Source organism: Amphiura filiformis, chromosome 17 (genome assembly GCF_039555335.1).
Source record: "Amphiura filiformis chromosome 17, Afil_fr2py, whole genome shotgun sequence".
NCBI classification, from domain to species: domain Eukaryota; kingdom Metazoa; phylum Echinodermata; class Ophiuroidea; order Amphilepidida; family Amphiuridae; genus Amphiura; species Amphiura filiformis.
In genome coordinates, this window is record NC_092644.1 from 11,224,175 (window position 1) to 11,249,213 (window position 25,039).

Genomic DNA, 25,039 nt, shown 5'->3' on the forward strand with positions numbered 1-25,039 from the left:
GATATATCACCAAAAGGCCCCTCTTTACACACTGGGACTCGTGTCCCCTTGAAGCCGTGTCACCTTAAAGCCATAGCCACGATCTTATAATATGAAATTGGTTAATTTTTTTCAAACCAGATTTGTTTGCATATTTGTAATGTTTACACATACATGTCCCAACTTGCACCTAAATGGAATCGGTCAAAGTTGTTGTCTTTGTAGGTCAACAGAGCAAAGTTCGACATATTATCATAATTCAAAAATTATGATAATATGTCCTCCCATAGAACAGCGTGTTAAATGTCCAAAATAACCAGCGGGATTTCTTTCACATTACCTTGTTAATTCAGCTTAAAATGGACAGCAACCCTTCCCATCAGTTATTACTAATATTATTTCAACATTTTGAATAAAGAATAACAAAATCACAAGTTGATGGAAATCGTACATTAAGGCTTTAATCCCCATTATTTTTTTAAATAACCCTTTCAAAAATTATCCCTTGATCTTCGGGAATCCTCATGTATCAGTGCTAGGGACACTTATGACTCAGGGACCGTTCACAAACACTAGGGGGCCTGATGCAAAGAATTTCAAGACCAAGTAAAGCTGACACACAAGAGGATGGTAAAGGAAATCCCATGTCTTGATACATTTCCACCCTATGTCCATTATATTTTCTCGGGAGAGGCAAATGCCAAAAACGTACATTTTGATATAGCCTGCTAATGGCCTTATTCATTCCAGATTCAAGATTCAAGATTCTTTTATTGTTCAAAACCTTACTAATACAAGGTACAGAACATAAGCACTTAACATAAAATTTCAGTACGGCACAACAATTTCAGTTATTACAACAAAATACAGAACAAAATTATACATAATATAAAAATAAACATACGCAATAAAATAGATTGGATTTGTACAAAATTAGGAAGATGATCTCAGTTGCTTGGAAATATAAAATAAAAGTTTACACAAGTTAATCAATTCTCTACCTGATGAATTGAATAACTGACAAAATTTGATACTGGACGGATTATCATAAAAATACTTTTTGAGAAATGATTTCCTTTCGTCACTAAAGAAACTGCATTCTAAAACATAATGAAACTCATCACCAATACTATTACTATCACATTTGTCACATAATCTATTTGCTAGTGAAATAGTCAAATAACTACCAGAAACAACAGGTAATTTACTAAAATTCCTACATCTAAAACGAGTGTATGTGATTCTCAGATTGAAGACAATTTGTTCAAGTAGTTTTCATAACACAACTCATTTTTAAAAAGTCTATAATTAATTAATACAACTACTTGCTGTATCTACTTGCTGTATTCAAGAAATGCAAGACCTATGAAGATCAATGTTTAAGTAATATTATTATTAAGAAGTACACTGCGGTTATACAGTGTACGTTGGGTGTATATATAAATTGGCTTTTATAAATGCGCACATGACCAGATGGCCAGTGCCATATTTGCATTACATCATTGAAACTCACTGTTAATCACTGAAATGGCGACCATTGAGGGAGTGGCTAGAGTTGTGACCTTGTTTCGTGGCTAGCACTAGCAAGGAACATTGGCTGGAGATTCGATGCCAATTTGCAAGGATAATTAATATCAAAGGAGAACGCGAGAACGCATTGTTCCTTTGATGTCGATTTAATTTATCCCCGGGCTCATGATTATTGAACAGCCCCCATGTACAAACATAACTAATTTTTATTTATTTATTTATTTATTTATTTATTTATTTATTTATTTTGTAATATATATTTATTTATTTATTTATTTATTTATTTATTTATTTATTTATTTATTTATTTATTTATTTATTTATTTATTTATTTATTTATTTATTTATTTATTTATTTATTTATTTATTACTGGAATTATTATCTAATAAATATCATATATCTTATAGCTGAACCTGTGTTTCCTAAACCAAAGACGTGGAAGAGTGGCAAGATAAGTTGTCGACCAAAGTACTGTCCATATCTGTCTAACGACGCTCCGGTCCTAGCCACGCCACCGGATTGTCTATGTGCAGGTAAGCTTTACTATTTATAACAAGATCATGTCCTAGATGTCAGTCCTGCTAATGGAATTGTGCTTACCTCAAGGGCTCGCTCACCCATCTTTGCACAGTATATTGTGTGGGGCCTGAGAAATAAAAATGTACGTCTTTTTTGAAACCGCATGTATACCTTCAATTCGAAAGGTATTAATTTTCATAATGATGGTCAGCCTTTTCTCCCAGTTACATACACAGTTTAAAGGGGAATATTGGAATGTCATCTTTCCCTGAGAAAGATCTGACACCATGCCAGCCCATGGCCAGAGGGTAACATGAGTAGGGTTGTTTCACCTTGAATGCAAGGGTAGTCTTGCAAATATGGGCTAACTTTTCCCTAGGCCATCCAATATGCCATGAATTAGTAGGACTACAACCATGCTACAACTGGTATCTACTGGTCAGTTAATACTCCTATTTCCGCATCTGTTATTTTTATGTGCGCCTTTAAGTACATGTCATTAGATTTATTAAGTTTACGTTGAGAACTGTTTAATGTCACAAATGTCAATAATTTGCCATAAAATTTGTATTTATATCGATTTTAAAAACATTACTCGTATTTAAAAACAAAACACAGGTGGCTGATGGGACATGTGGGTCATTTCCGGTTTGTTCTGACTGCTGTCCTGATTTGATTCACTTTGCATTCTCAATGAACAGGAGACAGTCAACCTTAATCATATAAATCATATAGTTTTAAAACTGGGTCGATGCGTATTATTCATTCCGATCGATATTAAACTTGCCCCAATTTCTCGATTGTAAATTAAGCGTCTGCAATTCATATAGAAATAACAATATTATTTATTTCCGATGTTATGTTTTGCAATTATGTTAGAAATTTTCCGATGTTATCTGCAGTTTATATTTCACAAAGTGTAACAAGTTATTCAACGTGTTTTCCAGCCCGCCCAGATACAAGTCCTAGTCCAGAATCCAACACAGATTCTAATCCGGGTTCTAACCCAGATCAAAACCCGGGTTCAACTCCAGATCCTCCTGGCTGTGTTCCAGCAGACTGCCCCATTGGAAGATATTTTAATGACACGTTGTGTGAATGCGTTCGTGGTAAGTATAGTAAGTAGAATTTTGAAATCGTTGACAGTAATTTAATTGAACTTTCACACAATAGTGTTGTGACGATAATTTACTTGCATAATTAAATATTGATCATTGTGCCTTGAGCCATGATAACCGTTCATCAAGTGAACGTTGTATCGTCCCGCGCATCAATTGAACGCCATGGAGCGAGCTATTGTCCGTGCTTTTATAAATGAATCGCTTCTGGTTGACTAGTTTAGAACAGATGATTAGTTTAGATTGGTCAACATGCTGGCAAATATATTGTCATCATGTCTTGCAATGAATTGTATTCAATTATACTTTTTGTTCAGCATTGTGACTCGGGTAAGATTTATTAAACCAACATTAATCATATGTTATTTTGATCCGTTTGTCTAATGATGTAAATTCATAATTTGGTTCATTTCGTGTTAGTCATTTCCTTTCCCGTTCATTTTCCCTCATCCCTTGGCTAATTCCCCAATTTAAATTCATAATAATAGTCTTAGTCACTAGGGTCCGTATGCACAAAAGAGTTAGACCGGGTCTAAAGTTAGACCTGGTCTAAGCAGAATTTAGTTCCACCAGGAATGGACCTTTACTCTTATTTCCTTCCTAAAGTAGCTAGCAAATTTTAAAGATTTAAATGCAAAGTTCAAAAATAATACAAAAGAACTTAAGAAAATGTAAAGGAAAATGTCCTTTCTCCTGGTGGAACTTAAATTCCACTTAGACCAGGTCTAACTTTAGACCCGGTCTAACTCTTTTGTGCATACGGACCTAGGTGGCTTTGTCATGCACACAGATGATTTATTTTTTTATCCTATTTCTTCGTAGTCCTTAGAGTCCCTGGTACACAAATTTTGTTGTTCCCAAAACAAAATATTGTCCCATGGGTGAGGTAAAGGTCAGTGAACTTCACATGGGGTCAAATTTCAAACTTGTGTCGAATCATCAAATTGTGTCGAAAACATTGCTAATGTATTCCTCTGGTCATAAGGATTCAGAAATATAGTATATATTTATATTTTTAGCTATCTAGGATGTACCGTTCTTGAGTTATTACCAAAAAGGTCAAAGGTCAACCGTTGACCTCTAAAGAGTCAAAATTTTAAACTTGCTCCGATATTGGTGAAAATGGTGTCAAAATCTTCGTATTATTAAATGATCTTAAATAATGCTAGTTAGCAATATGCAGGATGTTTCATTACCTATGAACGCACTAAAACATGTCAAGGTCAACGGGTTTCTATGGTCATTGACCTATTTTGATGCAAAATCTAGGTAATGAAACATCCTACATATTGCTAACTAGCATTATTTAAGATCATTTATTAAAACGAAGATTTTGACACCATTTTCATCCAATTTGGATCAAGTTTAATCGTCAAACCAGACTAGACTATGTTCGTGAGACCTTTTGTTTGCCATAACATTTTTTATTTCACCTGAGTCACAGAGTTGATAGTTTCTTCATTGAAAAGAAGTAAAATAGTTAAAATAATTTATCCCATTATCGTTTAGTCACTGTCAGTATTGTTTAAAATAAACGGATACAATAGTCCCACAGTCAACATGGTCAGTGCCGGGAGGCAATGATAGTATAAAATGTCATGTAATGATAGTATATAGGCTAAATATTTAAGGAAAGTCCATAAATTAATTACAAACACACTTTTCTCCTTAATTTTGCCCGATGATTTTATAATTTTATTTCCAGACTGTCGACCAATTGCATGCCCTCCTGGTTTGCTATATGACGTATCGGCATGCTCGTGTATTCCAGGTACGTATAAAGTAAAATACTCATTGTTTTTGCGCTAACATTAACCCTAGTTTAACGAAAAGTTGCTGTCGTCGTAAAACGCTAAAACCACCAAACGGCTCCATGTAATCCGACCATAATCATGATAATTTCCAGTTCTTTTTTGCTCAATTTAGCAAATTTGTTTTACCCTATAAGTTTACCCGAGGTAAGGTAGGCCGTTCAACTTTGAGGTGAGGTAGGTGAAGGCGTTGTAGATGGCCAAGTACATTTTTCGTCTGATTTTGTAAGATATCTTAAAATCATGAGCTTGATTATATATATGTTATATTGGTAGTTTTCCCAATAAAAAAATCGAGATGAAAACATTTGGGCGACTGTGACGTCATTGTGACGTTATTCTGGGGATGCTTGTACTTATTTTGGTATCAATGGAAAGATGAGATCTATACCTATCTATTGGTACCAAAATCATGGACATAGGACGTTTATAGAGAGAATTGTTAGAAAAAATGCCTCAGTTAAAGGCCCTTTCAGTGATTTCACAGGAACATTAAAAAAAATAGAAATTTGTCAGAGTTGCTTAGAAATAAAGAATAAGTCAACAGAATTTCATTAAACCACTTTTCCCTGAATACATCGACAAATTAGTCAAAAACAGAAGTTTTAGAAAGGTTTTCTACTTCAACTCAGATCGACTCGAGAAAATCGAGATTTTCGTACAGTGCGCCACCAATCGACTGGAAAACTTCCTAGTCCAGTGTTTCTAACACGGGGGAAGTAGAGTCTAAATTGATTTAAAACAGACGCTTAATTTTTGTAGTAGAAAACAAAATAAGCAATTAAAGGTCACCGAGGCAAACTAACGGTCAATTCAAATATGAAAAACAGTTAAAATTGTGTATTTTGTTTAAAATAGTAGCTACTGATGTAATAAGTAGTAGAAACAATACGCAACGCGTGTTGGTACTGTGGAGTGTGAGCTTCTTTCGATCTCGAGTCGGACTTTTTGTACTGTCAGTATCAAAAGTCCAGATTCATGTAAATGCTTTATTTTGTCTAAAATACACGGCTTTCGACCGAACCACTAGCAGGCTATGTTAGCACATCTATGCCAATTACAAAGGTACCAAAATCTGATTTTTGATGATTTTTACGATCGTCCGGATGAGCAAATCACTGAATGGGCCTTTAAACGAGGCGGGTTAATGCTCTGCGTGTTAGCCATATGCTTGATGCTTCAATATAGAAAAAAGTCCAAGTTTTGAGATATATATTGGGGGAGGGGGCTAATGTTGGCACACTCTGGCATACTAAATGTAAATCGCCACCCCTCTCCCCCAGTTCAATGTTGATGAAAGCACTTTTTCCATCGGGCTCTCCAGTCTCCCTAACATTGATTGAGGGGGAATGGGGGAGGGAAGGGGGAAAGGACAAGGTATGTAATTCTCATCAAACATAGTTAAACGAATTTCACTGAACTATCAGAGCGGCAATGAAGAGTTCCAACCCGGGGGGGGGGTCTTCGAAAAATTTTGTACGGGGGTGTACCACGCAAACTTTCGGATGCTGACTTTCTCTATACCTACTTTTTGCTGTTTTTGCTACCAATTTTCAACAAAAAGCACCCACAAAGCACCCAAATTTGCCATAATTGGGTGCTTTAAGGGCACTTTTTCCAATTGGGCGCATTGGTCTCCACTGAAAACCCACCCATCGATATACCAAAATCGCTGAAAAGGTACCCCAAAACCGTGGCACATCCCCCTATACCTTCAACCAGGAAGAACCCTCTACGGGATTCCAACATATTGTCAAGGTGTGCCAGCTATTTCGTTGATTGTAGTTTATACTCATCTTAATGCATTTTTCATGCTGATTCCAAATATGGGCGTGAAAATGTAATATTCTGAAATTTTTGAATTATTTTAAAACTTGTCGCCTCATCCCCAAATGTGGTATACCACAATCATGTTTTTACTTCTAGTATCAAAACGGCTAGTGTAATTTACCTCAAAATTTGGCAACTGGATTATTTTGGTACAGGCCGCAATGTGAGGTACAAAAAACAATAAAAAAAAAATCTGACCACCTAGCTTTAATATACTTTTTCTATCGTCTTTGAAAGGTTGTAGTCCACGAGAATGTCCATCTGGTAAAATATTCGATACAGAGACTTGTAGCTGTGTCCGTGGTAAGTATAAATTATGCATGAGTGTTATTGTGTGTTCGTTGCTAGTGGTGGAGGTGTATGTGAGAATAATTATGTTTGTTATTCATTAGGGGTGGTGGGGTGGAGGGTGTAAGGTGCACAGATGTATCTTTGCGGAGTGTTTCTTTTATATTACTTAAGGCGTGTTTCTATTGGGACCGTTTACCGGTAAAAAGACGGTAAAGGGATTATTTCTGCTCAATAGAAACTGACCTTCCCCGCTATTTACCGGTAAACAGGGGCGAGTTTTTACCGGTAACGTTTTCCTTCTCGAGGAAGGAAAATAGCGGGGACGCTTACCGGTAAACGTCAATAGAAACTCACTCCGTTCCGATTGAATGCGCATACAGGGAAGAAAACGGAAGTTGAGTCGCGAAATTGACCTCTGCATCATGAGCTAGCATACCATTCCGTTCGCAAAAATTCTTAGGCCTAATCACATACAAATATTTGACTCACTTGCTATAAATAAAGTAAATGGAAGAAATATTCATAATGCATTATCCCTGCATTATACATATTATGCTAAATATTTAACATGAGTTATGATTTATGACCCTAGTAAAAGCCATGAAATAAAACAACAACAACATCAGCGGATGAATCCAGCTGTGCATGCGAAAAAAATAGAAATCAACTCGGATCCGCGGCGGTGTGTGCTTCAGAAAATTAGAAAGATTTCATGAATTTAATATTATGTTGTCGATGTTAAATTACTATTCGCTAAAAAGAATTAACTGAAATTAAACTGTGAAAGATGAAATTCCAAGACCTATTTTTTTTGCGCACAACAATACTGAGTACTCACGTCGATATCACTGAGGGGGATTTCCCAATGGCGTAATTTGATGTACGAGAACGAATGAAAACGCTAATAAAAAAACATTATTCTTTAGTCTTCTTTTCTCATGTTCATGAAGTTTGCTACCTCATTTTTAGCCAAACAATTAAGAAAATACTACAATATTAAAATCCACAATGCTTTGCGATTGACCCGGGGATTGACCCCAGTGCACGACCTTTCGCCGGCAAACTTTAAAGGTGTGTCAATTGACGCTGTTCATCGAGTGTTTACCGGTAAACAACGTGCAATGGAAACGGACCGTTATCCGCCTTTCACCGCTATTTGACGGCGAACAGTTTTACCGGTAAAATGCAGGGGACTCAATAGAAACACGCTATTAGTGGAAGCCTTGCGATTAGTGGTAACAATGCGCTGATAAGAAAGTTGGCTACAAAAAACAGTGGCATAGGCATATGGAAAGGTTTCTATACAAAAACGACTCTCTTATAAACCACCTCGATACACCTGAGCACACATTTTCGTCCAAGAGCTCTCAAGCAAGCAGTGAATTGTCTCACACAGTTTTTGATTACACTACACTCAGGGCCGTCGCTAGAGGGGGGGTATGGGGGTGTGACACCCCCCATACACAATTTTGTCGGCAAAATTTGACTGCTGTCGGCAAAACCATGTGACTGTCGGCAAATGTAGTCAAAGGTATGTGTGATTGTCGGCAAATTGTGAGAGCCATATAACAGATTAATGTGTTACTAAATTGTGTTGTTGTAACGTAATTGAAAAAATAAATTTTGACTCCTACCCCCCCCCCCCCCCACACCCCACCCCCACCCCCCACCCCCACCCCCTCCCCCACCCCCCACTTTTTAGATTTATGAGCGCCGTCCTGGCTAAAAAAAATGTGGGTCAACAAATTACAAAAAATTTCCGTCGGCAAACCATACTGTACACCCCCCGAATCATATTGGTTTTTTAGGACATTGGGCTACAAGCTGTTGCCTGTATCAAGTGATTTTGCTTTATTTAATTAAAAGTATGATAGCGTTTTATATTTAAGGTTAGCAACTATTTTAAACGATTTGGTAGTTCACAGCATCTTGCGAATGGTAGTTGGCTTTGGCAAAAATTGCATTGACCATTTCATAGCGAGTGTGTAGAAAAATTAAAATATCATAGATATACTTTTGTAGGTCCTGTGGTTCTTGAGTTATGTTGGTAAGAGGGCTAAAACAACAACACTTTTGTAAAACGTACATAACTAATTAACAACAATAAATCAAGTAAGTTTTCAAAGTATATGATTTGTAGATTGAACTTTTGCAAAATATCAAAGTGTTATTTTGCAATAATATATTGATTTAGATCATGAACATCGACATTTTGGCTGCTTCGACGAACAATACCGCGTATACCCTTAATTCGCACGTTTGGTTGAATAATATTGAGCATCGTTGCAACGTCCAATTGACACCATTGTTTCTCTATTGTCTTTATAGACTGTCGTCCAATGCCGTGCCCTCCTGGTTTGATCTATGATGCAACTCTCTGCACCTGCATTCCAGGTTTCTTGTTATTTTCATCACTTCTTTATTAATTAATTACCAACCTAATTGAAGTTTAATTTTTTACTTACTTAACGTATTAATTGAATAAGGATAGGAGGTACCATAATTTTCATTTTCTGCATTAAGTGGACCATTCGTTTGTTGATAGGTTAGTACCATGCTTATAATGGATGGCTTGGCAAAATAAAGACAATAATTTGCATAAATGCCATTTTTTTGGTTATAAATCTGCTACTGATTTTTTTTTCAATTTGATAACTCGATTAATATTACAATTTGTAACAACAACTACACCGAAAGAAGGTTTAAAGCATAATGTTATAATAGGCCTAAACGTGACCATATGGAAAGGTTTCTATACAAAACCGATTCTCTTACAAACCATCATGCGCAAAGTTTCCACCTCGATACACCTGAGCATACATTTTCGTCCAAGACCTCTCAATCAAGCATTGAATGTCTCCGCACAGTCTTTGATTACACTACACGGTTGAGCAATGTAAGACCTGTGGAGCTTCTAGCTGAAAAAATGGACCTCTTTTATTGGTTTCTGTCGAAACCTCAAGTGTTCCCTTCATCCAATCAGAATTTCGTTTTATATCAAAAACAAAAGCTAACACTTTTCGTCACTAGGTCAACAGATAACGCAATTCAATATTATAACAAGGCGAATGTGGAAAATCTGTTGAAAACTACCTATCCAAGCACATTTTTTGACCAAAATGTAGGTTTTAAAAATCAAAACCTCAAGCGTTCCTTATAATATTTTTCAAATTTTATGTCATTAAATGAAAAAGCACACTTATATTGTTCATATATTAGCGTCACTAGAATGAGCAATGACCAATTCTCTTTAAATTGCAAATCTTGTGCAAAAAGTTACTATTTTCGCCTGTTTTGTCATACGGTTGTAAATTAATGAACTATGACTTTGCTAAAAGAGCGCTTACACATTGATATGTTTTTGGCTAGAAATAGAGCAAACGAATAGCTGTCGTGTTAATCTGAACTCCGTCATAAAAAGTATATTCGTATCGCACTTTGACTCTGATTTCAGGTTGCAGTCCTCGAGAATGTCCAGCCGGAAAAATTTGGAATATGGAAATTTGTACATGTGTTCAAGGTATGCATAAATGTACAAAATATTTCAAATGGGCTTTACGTGATCCACAGCCTCATCATCCACTTTTCTATTTAAAAAGAGTTTAGATCTTTATACCACTGGAAACCCCTGGCTGCATAATGTTTATGTACAAAAAATGTCTTACATATTAATTAAACTAGCAAAGTTATCGTCATCAGAACGTAATTCAACATAGCACAGTGGCCTATGGAGCAGTGTAATACATAACCATGCATAACTGGCAATAAGCTTATTTCGTGGATTCGTGGATATCTACTGAAAAATGTCATAAAAAGTGGATACTAGGATCACGAAATACTCCTTTAACAATGTTTTCAGAGTCACCAGAATCACACTGTAATTTCCTTTATAAGACCATTTTCCAAAAGAATTTAAAAATGCTTCAAAAAGTAGTTTTTCATATATTTCAGATTGCAGACCAATGGCGTGTCCACCTGGTTTGATTTATGATGAATCTCAATGCACCTGTATCTCGGGTAAGGCTCATGTTTAAAATAACATTTCATTTACTTTACTGGCTACTTTGAAGATTTTGTCAGGTAAAAACAAGAATTCTTACCTTTTTTTTTTCATTTTACCTTTAATGCAACAATTCTAAATCAAACTATTATATAATGATATTTATCGTAAATTTTATATTATAGGTTGTAGACCCCGAGATTGTCCGTTCGGCGAAGTATTCAGTACAGAAACGTGCACTTGTGTTCCAGGTAGGCAAACTAATTAATACACCTCTGATAAAATTATTATCAATCTTAATTCTCTGTCCAATCTTCTAAAGGTAAAGATACCGACTTGAGATTTTACGTATTAAGTATCCTATCAGTCTTTCTACTAAAGTGCTTAATATTATCACTTTAGTAGAGTGATGGGTTGGCCCAATATACCCATGGCACAGTGTCATCGACCCTATATCTTCATGGCAGGAATAGCCATGGTAGGCTGAATCCACAGCCACTATTAGCCATTTGGTTCAAACCTTTAAAGCTCTTTAAAACTAATAATTAGTCGAGGGACATAACTAAGGCTACTCACAATAGCCGGGTAATCGATCTTGGTTGTGCGTGAATAAGCTTGTATACCCCATTGAGGTCAATGGTCGTCGACTTTTATACTGCCTACAGTGAGTACAGCTGTACTACACGCTGCACGCTGTAGTCTTATACAGGACCAATGCAATATAAAATGGTCAAATTTTGAGTTCAAAGCGCACGGCCAATTTTCAAAGCGCATTCTAGCGACTATCATATCTGTTCAACACGTATTTTCAAGTGTATGAGACCAAATCTGGTTTCTTGAGAAAAATCATAACGGGAGATATTCATCATTTTCTAACCCGGTATACGAAGATTTTCGTCTGATATCAAAATCGTGCATAGCAATTCACGTGTATCGATCCCGTGTATTCATTTTAGTGTCCCTTCTGCACCAAATAATTAATAGCCAGGCGGTGTCGGTGTGCATGGTTGACTTCCGATAACTCTGGAGTGTTTAAGGGATCTAAAATGAGCGTTTATAGCGTTTCGACAGTATTTTTTGTGGGACATGAGAGCACCTCAGACGTATCGAATTGCATTCTGAATACGAAGCATGTCTTTCTGATATCAAATAATTTTCATTTTTTGAAATTTACGAGATAATACAAATTTTATGACATATTATTAAAATTTGATATTTTTCAAATTTTTGACATATAACAGTCCTCGAAATAAATTTTATAAATCTAATGATATATTCTTAAAGTGTATGTAGCTGGGAGGAAAAGCCGACGATCAATTGAAAATTTTGACCTTTTATATTGAAGATATGGATTTTTTCCCAAAAGACCTATTTTTTTGGTGTTTTGGGAAAAAATCCATATCTTCAATACGAAAGGTCAAAATTTTCAATTGATCGTCGGCTTTTCATCCCACCTACATACACTTTAAGTATAAATCATCAGATTTATAAAGTTTACTTCAAGCACTGTTAAATATCAAAAATATCAATTTTAATGATTTGCCATAAAATGTGTATTACATTGCGAATTTCAAAAATCAAAATTATTTGATATCAGAAGGACATTCTTCGTATTCAGAATGCAATTCGATATGTCTGATGTGCTCTAATGTCCCACAATAAATACTGTCCAAACGTTCATACCCCACCCCTTAAAGTGTGTAAAGATAAAGTAGAAGTATTGCCATCGAAACACATTGTCATAGGGAGGCTGCTTCGGTAACCATTGGTAATTGTGACTAGCACTTAACTATACATTCAAAGTCGATTTCGTGTAATGCAAACGGATGAAGTGGACAAGTCGACAGTACATTTAAAAAGCATAACTCTCTGTTCTTTCATATCTATGCACTGTTTTTTTAGATTGTATAATTCAAGACTGTAGTGGATCCGAATCAGGTTCAGGTCAGTGTATAAGCTGGTATTATGATACCCTGCCATAAAATATTATCAAGTATAAAGTAAATAATGAGTTTACTTTTGATCCAGCGCGCAACAACGTAGACTTCAACTTTTAAGGAAATAATTAGGCTAAAGACCATATATAGTAGTGATTATGAATACGGTGTATTTAAACCTCAAACTAGATAACGAACGATTAAAAGTTTCAATGCTATACAGATGAGGATTAATATATAAAAAGTAATAACATACACCGTTTTTCACACTCACGTCAGTGTGGTTCCTATAATGCTAATGGTAATTTAGTTCTAAATTAATTTGATTTTTCAGGTTGTATTCCACACGCATGCCCATCGGGTGAAATATTTAACGAGGAAAGGTGTACCTGTGTTAAAGGTATTTTTTATGTATAGTATAACTAACATTTTTGGGATATTCCATGTTACTTGCATTACATTTTTACAGAATTTGCACAACTTGTCTCCTATAAATACAAGTAAACAAGACCATGTTTGGTTCATCTTCTCCACATGAGTAGAGACCCTAGATACCAAATACCATAAACATCAAATTTGGGGACAACTTCAAGCAACATTTATTAACAAACAACTAGTAAGTCCTCAACAAACCGAACTAGCTGATTACCTGGTACTGCCACTGTACTCCAGAGGCAAAGACGAACTACAAATGAATCAGCAATTTTTAAAATAACGCCGAAAGTTACGCCGAAAGTTACGTGACCCGCGTTACCGTCAACCTAACTGAAATTACCAACTTTCAGGGGCGTACCGTGGCCGCTCCTACCCCGGGGGGCTGAAGGAAATTCAATTTTGCCGCCCCTTCCTCAACAGCCCGAAAAGGTTGACCCAATTTTTTTTTCGGTGGTTTGAAAAAGTGAAGAGCAAAAAAAAAAAAAAGATTATAAACAGTAGCGCCCTAAAAGCAACACATTTTGATGTACGCTCGTATAGTACAATTTTTTCACAATTTTTATACTTTTCACATTTTTCCGCCCTTTTTCTTTAATAATTCTTTTTGCCGCCCCTTCGTTTTTGCCGCCCCCCTTCTTCTTCCGCCGCCCCTTCATTTTGGCCGCTCCCTGCTTTTACCCCGGGGGGCTGGCGCCCCAAAGCCCCCCAAAATACGCGCAGGATTTATAACACCACATTTCTCAACTCTGAATAAATAATCATTTCATTTTACTAGTTTGATATAATAATTTCATCCTTGTAGTGAATGTTTAAAATGAAAACCTATCATAACTTCTTTTAAGAATTAAAAAATTCTTAAGTGAAACAAGTATAAAATGAAATTATTTAAACCATTCAACTGGACTCACGTTTTTGAGAGGCTACGGTTTCACACCTTATCCTAGGTGCATCTTCAGGCCGTCTGTTGGTCTGTCGGCAATTGGTCACTGACCAGTGGCGAGATGGTTTTGCCAGAGGTCGTAGATTTAGAGCCAAACTTCTTCGGAATGTTCTGGATAACGGAATTGTAGGCCCCTGCCAAATTGTGACGTAGGCCGCCTCCCCTATTGAGAGAAGGCTGTTCTTTCTTAAAGTTTCTTGACATAGATCGCTTTCTTAACTCCCATTTCGTACCACATGCGCTCCCTGTCTAAAATCACAACGTCCTTGTTATCGAAGATGTGATTCGTGCTGTCCAAATGCGTGTACACTGCAGTGTCCCCACAACTGATGGCACGTCTGTGCTGGTATATACGCTTTGCCAATCTCTGCTTTGTTTCACTAATGTACAAGTCCTGGCAATTGTTGACCTTGAAAACATGAAAATAAATGGCTTGTTTTTTTCCTCCACTTCAGTTTTATTGCTTCAATAATGACTAAAATCATCGAAGCTTGGTACATATATTATATATGCCTCAACAACAACCCTTTTTGGTTTGTTATTTCAGATTGCAGTTCGCAGGAATGCGGATCAGGTTATTTATTTAACGAAGACACGTGTGACTGTGTGATAGGTAAAGAAGTTTCAAAATCAAAAAAGATATATTGATAAATATGAGAGAAAAATTACGAACAAGGAGCGTTTATTTTTACATGACTTCTATGACTTTTTAGTGGATGTAGCCTGGAATATTCGATGTACTATGCCTTCGTTATTTATCTATTGCTATTCTATTTCCAGTAATGTTTAACTTCTAACGAATATTTAACCCTAAGCCTGTATTCAAAAATACCCAATTACGCGGATTCACTCTCCTGAAAGGGCCATCAAAGTAAATAAACCAGAGTTCGCAATACACTGAAGTCTATAAATGTAGTTAGTAGATAATTAAATCTGGTCAACCAGAAAAACTCACTTTTGGTCAGATGGAATCACCGACGTTTCGGCCAAAACCTTTGGCCTTCAGCTGGGTGGATGATTTAGGGTCATCCGAGGTCAATCGATGAGGAAGTTGCTTGATGACCCGATCCCAACCATGTGACAGATTCACTCTAACGCCCCGCTCCTGTTGAGTGACGGTTGTTCGGCTCGTACCCACACTGCTTCTTTGACTCCCCGTTCAAACCAACGGGGTTCACGGTCCAAAATGACAACGTCGTCAATGTCAAAACTGTGACCACTGCCCTCAAGGTGTTTGTAGACAGCTGAATCGTTGCCACTTGAACTGGCGCGTCTATGTTGGGACATGCGACTCTGCAGTGGTTGGCCGGTTTCACCAATGTAATGTTCTTGGCACACCTGATCTTCAGCGCACTGGACACCATACACAACACCACTTATACGGCCCTTGGGCTGCTTGTCCTTTGGGTGTACTAGCGACTGCTGCAGGGTATTGGTTGGCTTGAACTGTGTAGTGATGCCGTGATCGCGGTAGATCCTCTTTAATTTCTCTGAAACATCCCCATGGTAGGGAATGGTGACAAAAGTCTTGGTACCAGAAGACGCGGTGGGTTCGCTGGCTGGTTTAGCGTCTTTCTCACCACGATTTAGGGCCTTGTCTATTGCCCAGTCTTTGTAACCACACGTTTTCAAGGCGTGGCGCAAGTGTTGATGCTCAGTGATCTTATCAGAGTCCTTTGTGATGATGGTATTAGCCCTGTGATAAAGCGTATTCACTACACCGAGTTTCTGGACCAATGGATGATTAGAGCTGAACTGCAAATATTGATCAGTATGTGTTGGTTTGCGAAATACTGATACTGAGAGAGTGCGATCTTGGTTAACAGTAACCACGCGATCCAAAAATGGAAGTTTATTGTCCGTCAGACCTTCTTGGGTGAATTTGATGTTATTATCCACTTGGTTAATATGCGCAAAAAACTTGTCGAGCTCCGAAAACTTGACTATAACCCAAGTATCGTCAACATAACGATACCATTTGGAAGATGGAGATCCGGGGTAAGACGACAAGGCACACTGTTCAAATCGCTCCATGTACAAGTTGGAAATAATCGGCGACACAGGGGAGCCCATCGAACAACCATGACATTGTTGGTAAAAGTTGTTGCCATAGCTGAAGTAAGTATTATCCAAACATAAGCTCAACAATTCACAAATCTGATCTGGCGACAAGTTTGTGCGTTCGGCCAAAGTCTTATCCTCCTTCAAAACATCCCGAACCGCGAGTACCGCGTCTGCTGGAGGGATGCTCGTGAACAAGGCAGTGACGTCGAAGGATGTTATCGTCTCGGCGCGTCCAACACAATACCCTGAATTTTCTCCGCGAAGTCCTTTGAATTCCAAATGTGATGTTTCGATTTGCCAACCAAAGGGCCTACGATCTTAGCAAGGTACTTGGCAATGTTATAAGTGAGCGATCCTATGCTGCTGACGATAGGACGTAAAGGTACACTGGCCTTATGAACCTTCGGAAGTCCATAGAAGGTAGGTATTGTTTCAGACGTGGGGTACAGTTGATGTTTCAATTTAATGTCAATAACCTTGTCTTTCTCCAAGAATTGATTCAACTTGGCCGCGATCTTGCGTTTAATACCACTCGTGGGGTCTTCTTGAGGGGGGTATAAGTCTTTGTATCCCCTAACAACTCTTTGGCTTTCTTGTCATAATCTGTCGAATTCAACACCACTGTGCACCGCCCCTTATCAGCTGGAAGGATGGTAATGGTCGGGTCATCAAGCAACTTCCTCATCAATTGACCTCGGATGACCCTAAATGATCCACCCAGCTGAAGGCCAAAGGTTTTGGCCGAAACGTCGGTGATTCCATCTGACCAAAAGTGAGTTTTTCTGGTTGACCAGATTTAATTATCTACTAATTGATCAAATCCCAGATGACTGAAAGTATACACAGTGTCTATATAATGTATTGCAGGTAATCCGTTTTCTCTCTCTAATATTTCAGACTGTTTTCCTCGAGAATGTGCATCGGGTGAAGTTTTCAATGAAGAAATATGTACTTGCGAAAAAGGTATGACATCCCTACATCAACTAAATCTTTAGCATTTACTGTGAGTTATCCTCTTTGATGTACCGTAATATGCAGGGTGTTGCAGGTTCTATATAGTTTTGTGTTGTATATTGTTACGAGTCGCAATCAAACCCAAGGCCAAAAAATACCTGTTACCCACGTTCACTTCAGACGCTTTCAGAATGCACAATAAAACACACTGATAATTTCTAAATAGAGTTTGCATGGACAATGCATGTAGGCCTACATAATAAATCATATACATCAGTGTTCTTTACTAGAACAGATATTTATAGGTTAATAAATGCGTATCACTTGTTGGGAGTGAAATTGTACAAAATAATGCACGCGTACTGAGATGTTGATGCGTCTAATGCACGAGACCCGAAAGGCGGGAATGCATTCAATGGGTTAATTTTTTTCAAACCTGATTTTTTTGCATATTTGTAATGTTTACACATGTCCCAACTTGCACCTAAATGGAATCGGCCAAATTTGTTGTCTTTGTAGGTCAACAGAGCAAAGTTCGACATATTATCATAATTTAAAAATTATGATAATATGTCCTCCCATAGAACTGCGTGTTAAATAACCAAAATAACCAGTGGGGTTTCTTTCATCTTGAGCATATCCATGTACACTGATTATACATTTGTATAACAATGAATGTATTGGGGGGGCAAAGGGTATAGGAATGGAAATGTTCTTGACCCATATCTAATTTAAAGGACCAAACATTACTATACCTATACTTATTATATAGTTATGACCAACCTTGTTTCCATTTCCATGGGTTTTTTTTTTCAGATTGCACCTCACAAGAATGTGGATTGGGCTACTTATTCAATGAAGACACGTGTGAATGTATACTAGGTATTATCATAATTCAGTGTTTTATCTTGCAATTTGCCACGTGAATCAGATATTAGAATCTGTATGTTTAATTATTTTATTAATCCATTATTAGCGACCCAAAATTGTAATGGTCAAGGAATAGATTTTGGATCGCTAATAAAATAATTGTACATACAGATTCTAATATCTGATTCGCGTGGCAAATTGCAATGAATGTCAATTGTTGATTCGCTATGTCTTTGTGCTTCTTTCACTGCTTATAAGGCACCGGCAACACTGACTGAGCGAGATGGGTTCCGAGGTTTTCTTGAGGGGTCGTCAATGATTTCTATACCCTTTGTTACTCGTCAGTGGAGTTACAGTCTCCACAGCAGAAGACCATTCTTTCTAAAGCAGCTTTATTACACACCGCAACATAATTTGTTTGCTCATTCGCTTACTTGCACTTGTGGCTATGTATATCTATTTAAATCCAGGTGCGGAAAAATAGTTGTTTTGGCTAAATTCAGCTGTAAATTCAACCTGTGATAAACTTGATACATTGACTAACCGGTGTATTTCATGGACTACTATACACGTACGGAAGCAGTATCTACGTCCAAGCCTGGGTCACAAGGTCGAATGTTTTATATGAATAGACCTACTGTCTTCAAACAGACATGACGTTGCAAGATGCCGGATATAGATGCTACACTATATTTTGTCTCATTTATAATATATTTAACTAACGGATTTTATTTCTCAACCATTATAGATTGCTTTCCACAAGAATGCTCCACGGGAGAAATATTCAGCTTAGAATCATGCACCTGCGAGAGAGGTATCCGACAATGTTTAATTACCCTTTGTGTGCTGCCCATAGGCTTCAACATAAAAAGTCCAAGTTTTGAGATATTTTCTCGAAATATCAAGAGCTATCTTAAGAACCACTGAACCAACACTAAGCTTGTTTGTACCCATTTTAATGCATTTTTCATGCAGATTCCGAATAAGTTTACAATTCTGAGTTTTTCACCTGCATGGAGAGAGAGAGAGAGTTAAGAACACCAGTGGCGTAGCTGCGATTTTTTCCAGGGGGTGGGCAAGCCTGTATGGGGCGGGGCCCAAATCCACAAACAAAAAAATGGGGTAGGTGCGGGTGGTGCGACGCACCCCATCGAAAAAAGAAAGTGTACTTCCAAAGAAAAGTACACTTTCAAATATATCAAAGAAAAATAAAAAACAAAGGAAATAAGTTTAAATTTTGCAATACAGTGGACCAAGAGAAAATGGTAAACTGGGTTATTACTTTTTCAAAGAAATTGCGCGCTCCGCGAGAAAAATTGGGTTTTTTTATTACTAATTTGGTCTTAATAGAAATGAATTTTGGCCATAATTCTTGCTAATTTCCTGGCCAATTTCAGACAATTTTACGTAAAGGTTATGCGCGCGAAGCGCGCAAAATTTTGCAATGTTACCATATTTCGGTCAAAAACATGGTGTTTTGGGGAACATACCTTAGGCTATTTTAGGGACCTGGACCCGTACCCATCTGGTTTAATGGTAAATCCGGTCCTAAGTTTGAAATAGCTCAATGGTAAATGACTCGGCCAATTGTGTGTCGATACTGTGCAATACAAGAAACATGTCGGACACAGCTTTTTTCGACTTTTCTTTTTGGGTTGGCCATTTTATTGTTTTATTTGTTTTAGTCAATATACTGCTCCTATAGGTGCTTTTGTGCATAGATTTCTATTTCTTTGTATATTGTCGAGTATATTGATAATAATCGTATGACACTACATATCATAGACCTATGGATTCCCGCTTTCTCTTTCCCTTCTCTCCCTCATCTTTTCCTCTTTCTCCTCCTTTCTCTTTTTCCCTGCACTAGGAGGGCGGGGCCCAATTAGACAATTTGTGCCAGGCTTATTGACAATAATCGCATGGTATTGCATATCGTATGGATTCCCCATCTCTTTTGCCCTCCTCTCCCTCTCTTTTCCCCTCTTCTCCCTCTCTCCCCTTCTCTTTTTTCCTCTCTCTCTCTTGCCCCCCCGGCAGCTACGCCACTGAAGAACACACATGTAGCCTATCCATTTTGTATTATAAACATAGTAGGAACAAAATCTTCATGGAAGAGTAAATGCGTTTTTTTAACATTTTCTAGAACATGTGCATTAAATCGGAATTGCGTAAATTAAAAGTAGGAAACATTTCAGCAATTTGACAATGCTTTATTTGATTCAGATGAATTTTTGTGTAAGAGTTGTAACATCCTATGCTTGCAATCTTGATGTGATTGGCACATTAAGGATAAACTTGATGTTAAAATTTCAGACTGTAACCCACGAGAATGCCCAGAAGGTGAAATGTACAATGAAGATACATGTACCTGTATCAGAGGTAGGTAGAATAATAAAACTCAAATCGAGGTTTCAGAACCTGACAGAAGTATTCACTATGACTAGCTCTCACAAAATGAGCATTAAATTGGCTCCTTGCTTTTGTCTTCAAAAAATCAACATGTGTTTTGTTTTCTATTGAATATTGTCATGATTTTGACTGTATTTTGACTATAATAGTGCCCTGGTGACTTTATGCTCATTTTGTGGGAGCAGGTGATTGTGAGTTGAGGCCAGGAGCGTAGCAAGTGCCTTGGGGCCCATGGACAAGAAGGAGTGTGGGCCCCAACATCTGCTTTATAATAACCCTATCCCTAACTCACTTCATTTACGCTATTGCTCGAGGCCCTTGAACCCTCGGGCCCATGGACTTCGTCCACCCTGTCCACCCGCTTGCTACACATAGTGCAGTTTTGTCCAGGGCAAATTCACCGTGACCTTTTCAGCCATAAACCCGCTTAGTGAAGATTAAACCGAAATATGCAGTACTAAACCATTATAGTAATCGATTGTCCAATGCACATTTCTTACCACGTGATAATATTAATCCAATGAGCGATCGAATTGTCCGCTACGGTCGACTAATTCAATCGATAATGACGCTATTGACATGTACGGGTGGAGCTCCACTGACTGAGTTTTGGGGATTTTTCACTGGTTTGCTATCATTTACTCATCAAGGCGCTCCACCGTTATTATAAGGACATCGTTATTAATTTAAAGATTGACATGTAGAAAATAAACCATACTTGATTGACATCAATTTGTATCTATTACGGTTTGGTGGCACTCCTCTTCCAAACGCGACCAAGTCAGGGCGGCCCGGTGAAGCAAAATGTGCATTGGATTAACACGGGAGTTTGGATAAGATGGTAGATTTCCTTTCTCATACAAATGCATGCTCCCCCGTTATTAAAGCTTGTACCGGATTAAAAATTCAGATATTTTGATTAAAACATAGAGCAAGTACTAAAATCAGAGCTTTTATACTTTTTGATATATGACGCTAACTAGTTCATCTCCTATATCCACAGCACAGCGCTACCAGTAGGGGTCAATTGCCTATTGTGAGTGCCCCTGTGTTGTGTGCATACATGTAGTTAACAATAACTGCATGATGACCCCTGGTTGAGGCTCTCTGGCTCTCAACCCTCGAAATAGAGAGTTAATAATGTTGTGACAATATGATTGACGCAGTCTTGTCCTTGATAACTCGAATTTGATACCGCGTTTGCTACAAAAGGTTTAACTTGGCAAATATTGATACTAGACTTTTCCGTAGTCCACTTGCCCATTGTGCATACTCTGGCTATTACATTTAAGTATAAAACTCTAGTTTGCATTAATTTGTGGGCATTATTGATAGATTTTCACATCTGATCTTTTCAGTCAAATGTTGTCATCAACCTATTTGATCGTGGTGCATTTGTTATGTGTGTGAGACGAACTGTCGCGGTAGATTGCAATCATGCTTTTGTTGAATGCATTTGAGAAGTCCGCCATATTTACGGTATGATACGTCATATATGCACAACCTCCGTATGATACGTCATATGCACAACCTCCGTTATGGGGGGAGCGTTTGTGCACTATCTATGGCTATAATACCTTGTCTTTTTTTGTAATGATGTTGTTTTCTAGACTGCAGACCGAGGGAGTGTCCATCTGGTGAAACCTATAATGAAGACTCGTGCAGTTGCGAAAAAGGTACACTATTATAACTAAACATGGTATTATTTAAGTAGCCTAATAGAAACCAAATAAAACTTCAGTTTGGTGCATGTATATAGCTACCATAAAATTGACCAAACACTTTATCACTATATCTGTGTTGGTAGTACACATAATTTAGTAGTTTAAACCTTTGATCACTTGCGTACCTGGAATTTTCAGTCTGCAAAGTGTATATGAAAGATCTTGAACAGAAAGCAATGAAATCTGCACCCACCCACCTTTGTGGTGGTATCGTTATGTGGATGGTGGTATCGTTATGTGGGTGACACTCATACAAAATGTGTATAAAAAAGCAATATGCCCAAGAGTTAACGGACCATCTTATCTCTGTGGACCCTCATATAAAATTCACAACAGAATGTGGAAGAATATGGCGCCCTCGCTTTCTTAGACACCCATACAGTTATCAAAGAAGACGGGAGTCTAAGATTAAGATCTACCGTAAGCCCACTCATACGGACCAATATTTGCATTTTCAATATAATCATCCTTTCCAACACAAGCTTGGTGTCATTCAAACTCTATATCACCGGGCTAAATGCATTAATACAAATCCTGGAGACAAGGAGGAAGAAAAGTCGCACATCAACTCTGCGCTTAAAAATTGCGGCTATCCCAATTGGGCCAGTGATAGAGTTGTGAAACCAAACAAAGGCAATAAAGACTCTGAAAATTAAATTGTGAGACTAACACTCTGACAAAGGGACAAATGGTTTACCATACCATAAAGTGTTCATTCGAGGCGCTTAGTAGAACCTTTGGCACCTACAGTATAAGAGCAAGTATTAACCCACCCAAACGCTAAGGCAACTTTCCTATCATAATGACAAAGTTCCAATTCTGGGAAAGACACCCATATATTTTGAACGTGGTGTAAAGGAGGCCATTATATCAGAGTAAACCAGCCATCACTGAACATAGACGGGTCGATACAAGTTACCAAGAGTCTACTAATTTTGGTCAAGTGCCCAAAAGGTTACTTGGATTGCCAGTCTGCTGATGAAAGTCGAAGTGTCAATTGAACATTCTAGGTACGCAAACTTTTGTTTTGTATTCAAAGGTTTAAACTACTAAATTATATCGTTTAAAAGATAAGTTTCAATTCAAAGCAATCATTATGCTACATAATCTAACATCAAGAATAGCTGGTACTATAGACCCTATCGAATACTACTTCACTCATCCTCATTTAGATCAAATTGTGTACACCAAGAGGCCTCCACATGGCAATTTGCATGATAGTACAATAAAATGATAAAACAGGTGATAGGTATGGTTGTGGAATCGAACTAGAAACCTGCCCCTGTCATTTAGGACAGTCCACCAACATGGCTGTCATTTCAATTGTTATACCGTTCCGGTTGGTTTATTCGATAGGATCTATAGTGCCACTGAAATGACTCTTCCGTCAAATTGTATGATGTATGATTTGATCATTATTGTTAATTCTTTCCTAGACTGCATTCCAAGAAAATGTCCGCGAAGAAAACGTTTTGATTTGGATGCCTGTATGTGTGTTCGAGGAGGTAAAGTGGAATGAAATTACATTTTTGTTTTACAATGATTTTAAATACAGGCCGCAGAAGAATTAAGGTACCAGTTAGTTTCAACCCTGTATAACAAAGATGTCGTCACCCTGCTACGATTATTGCCTAACTCATTTTTTGTCATTTTGAGAACAAAGTGCAAAATATGGTTCCAGCATGCATCAGAACCAACAGCCAATTGCTGCATCTTTTAGCTTGGATTTTTAAATTCAAGCTAAAAGATGCAGCAATTGGCTGTTGGATGAGGTCTTAAAAGACCTCATTTGTTGAAATCGGTTTCGAAATAAAGACAAGATGATCAAAAATTCCATGGAAGATGCAAATTCAAAAGTTGCAGTTTTGCTCCATTTTATGCTCTGGATATTTATTTGTACACAAAGCGTTCTCGAACAAGAGAACTAGCGTCGTGCTTTCCACTTTTTTAGAACATTAAAGACTCATTTAGTGATCCCAACGCAGGTGTCAAAAAATTAAAATTGTTTATAAATTGCTTAAAAAAGAAGGATAAGTCATACAAATTGTCATTTGGTATTTTTGAAATGACAAATTTGGCAAAAAACGAAGAAAACAGCAGTACTGACAAAGTTGAAGCCCCATTCAAATACATGTAGCTAATTTAGATACTGTCAGTATCTAAATTACAGATTCGTGTAAAATGTCTTATTTTATCTGAAATACACAGCTTTCTGCTGAACCACTAGCAGGCTATGTTAGCACATCTATGACAATGACAAAGGTACCAACATCTGAATTTTGATGATTTTTACGATCGTCCGGATGAGCAAATCACTGAATGGGCCTTTCAACAAATAATGAGGTCTTAAATCAGAGCTAAAGGATATATTGGTTGCTGGTTTAGTTTTGACGCATTTATCTAGGGTATACAGGGGTGAACATAACTGGTACCATTATGCGGTCTGTACATTGGATCTTTTGGATACTGAAAGCAAAATAAAGATATGAAGATAAATATATCGATATTCTAACCCCTTGCATTTTAAGATCATTCTAAAATGTTAACTTGAGCGTTGTAATGTCCTATTATTGTGAATATGGTGCAATAAATTAAAAGCTCATGTTATTATTTTAGATTTTATTTGA

At 37.4% G+C, this 25,039-nt stretch overlaps 1 protein-coding gene across 1 annotated transcript in view; it reads left to right on the plus strand.

Annotated features, from left to right (window-relative positions):
• Positions 1-25,039, plus strand: part of LOC140136930 (uncharacterized) — an 83,101-nt gene that overhangs the window by 7,713 nt on the left and 50,349 nt on the right. The window contains exons 2-18 of the mRNA XM_072158582.1: positions 1,918-2,043; positions 2,977-3,138; positions 4,853-4,918; positions 7,026-7,091; positions 9,408-9,473; positions 10,534-10,599; positions 11,031-11,096; positions 11,265-11,330; positions 12,982-13,023; positions 13,351-13,416; positions 14,939-15,004; positions 17,353-17,418; positions 18,226-18,291; positions 19,028-19,093; positions 20,593-20,658; positions 22,299-22,364; positions 23,849-23,917. Coding sequence (XP_072014683.1) covers positions 1,918-2,043; positions 2,977-3,138; positions 4,853-4,918; positions 7,026-7,091; positions 9,408-9,473; positions 10,534-10,599; positions 11,031-11,096; positions 11,265-11,330; positions 12,982-13,023; positions 13,351-13,416; positions 14,939-15,004; positions 17,353-17,418; positions 18,226-18,291; positions 19,028-19,093; positions 20,593-20,658; positions 22,299-22,364; positions 23,849-23,917 — 1,257 coding nt within the window. The remainder of the gene's footprint in view (positions 1-1,917; positions 2,044-2,976; positions 3,139-4,852; positions 4,919-7,025; positions 7,092-9,407; positions 9,474-10,533; positions 10,600-11,030; positions 11,097-11,264; positions 11,331-12,981; positions 13,024-13,350; positions 13,417-14,938; positions 15,005-17,352; positions 17,419-18,225; positions 18,292-19,027; positions 19,094-20,592; positions 20,659-22,298; positions 22,365-23,848; positions 23,918-25,039) is intronic.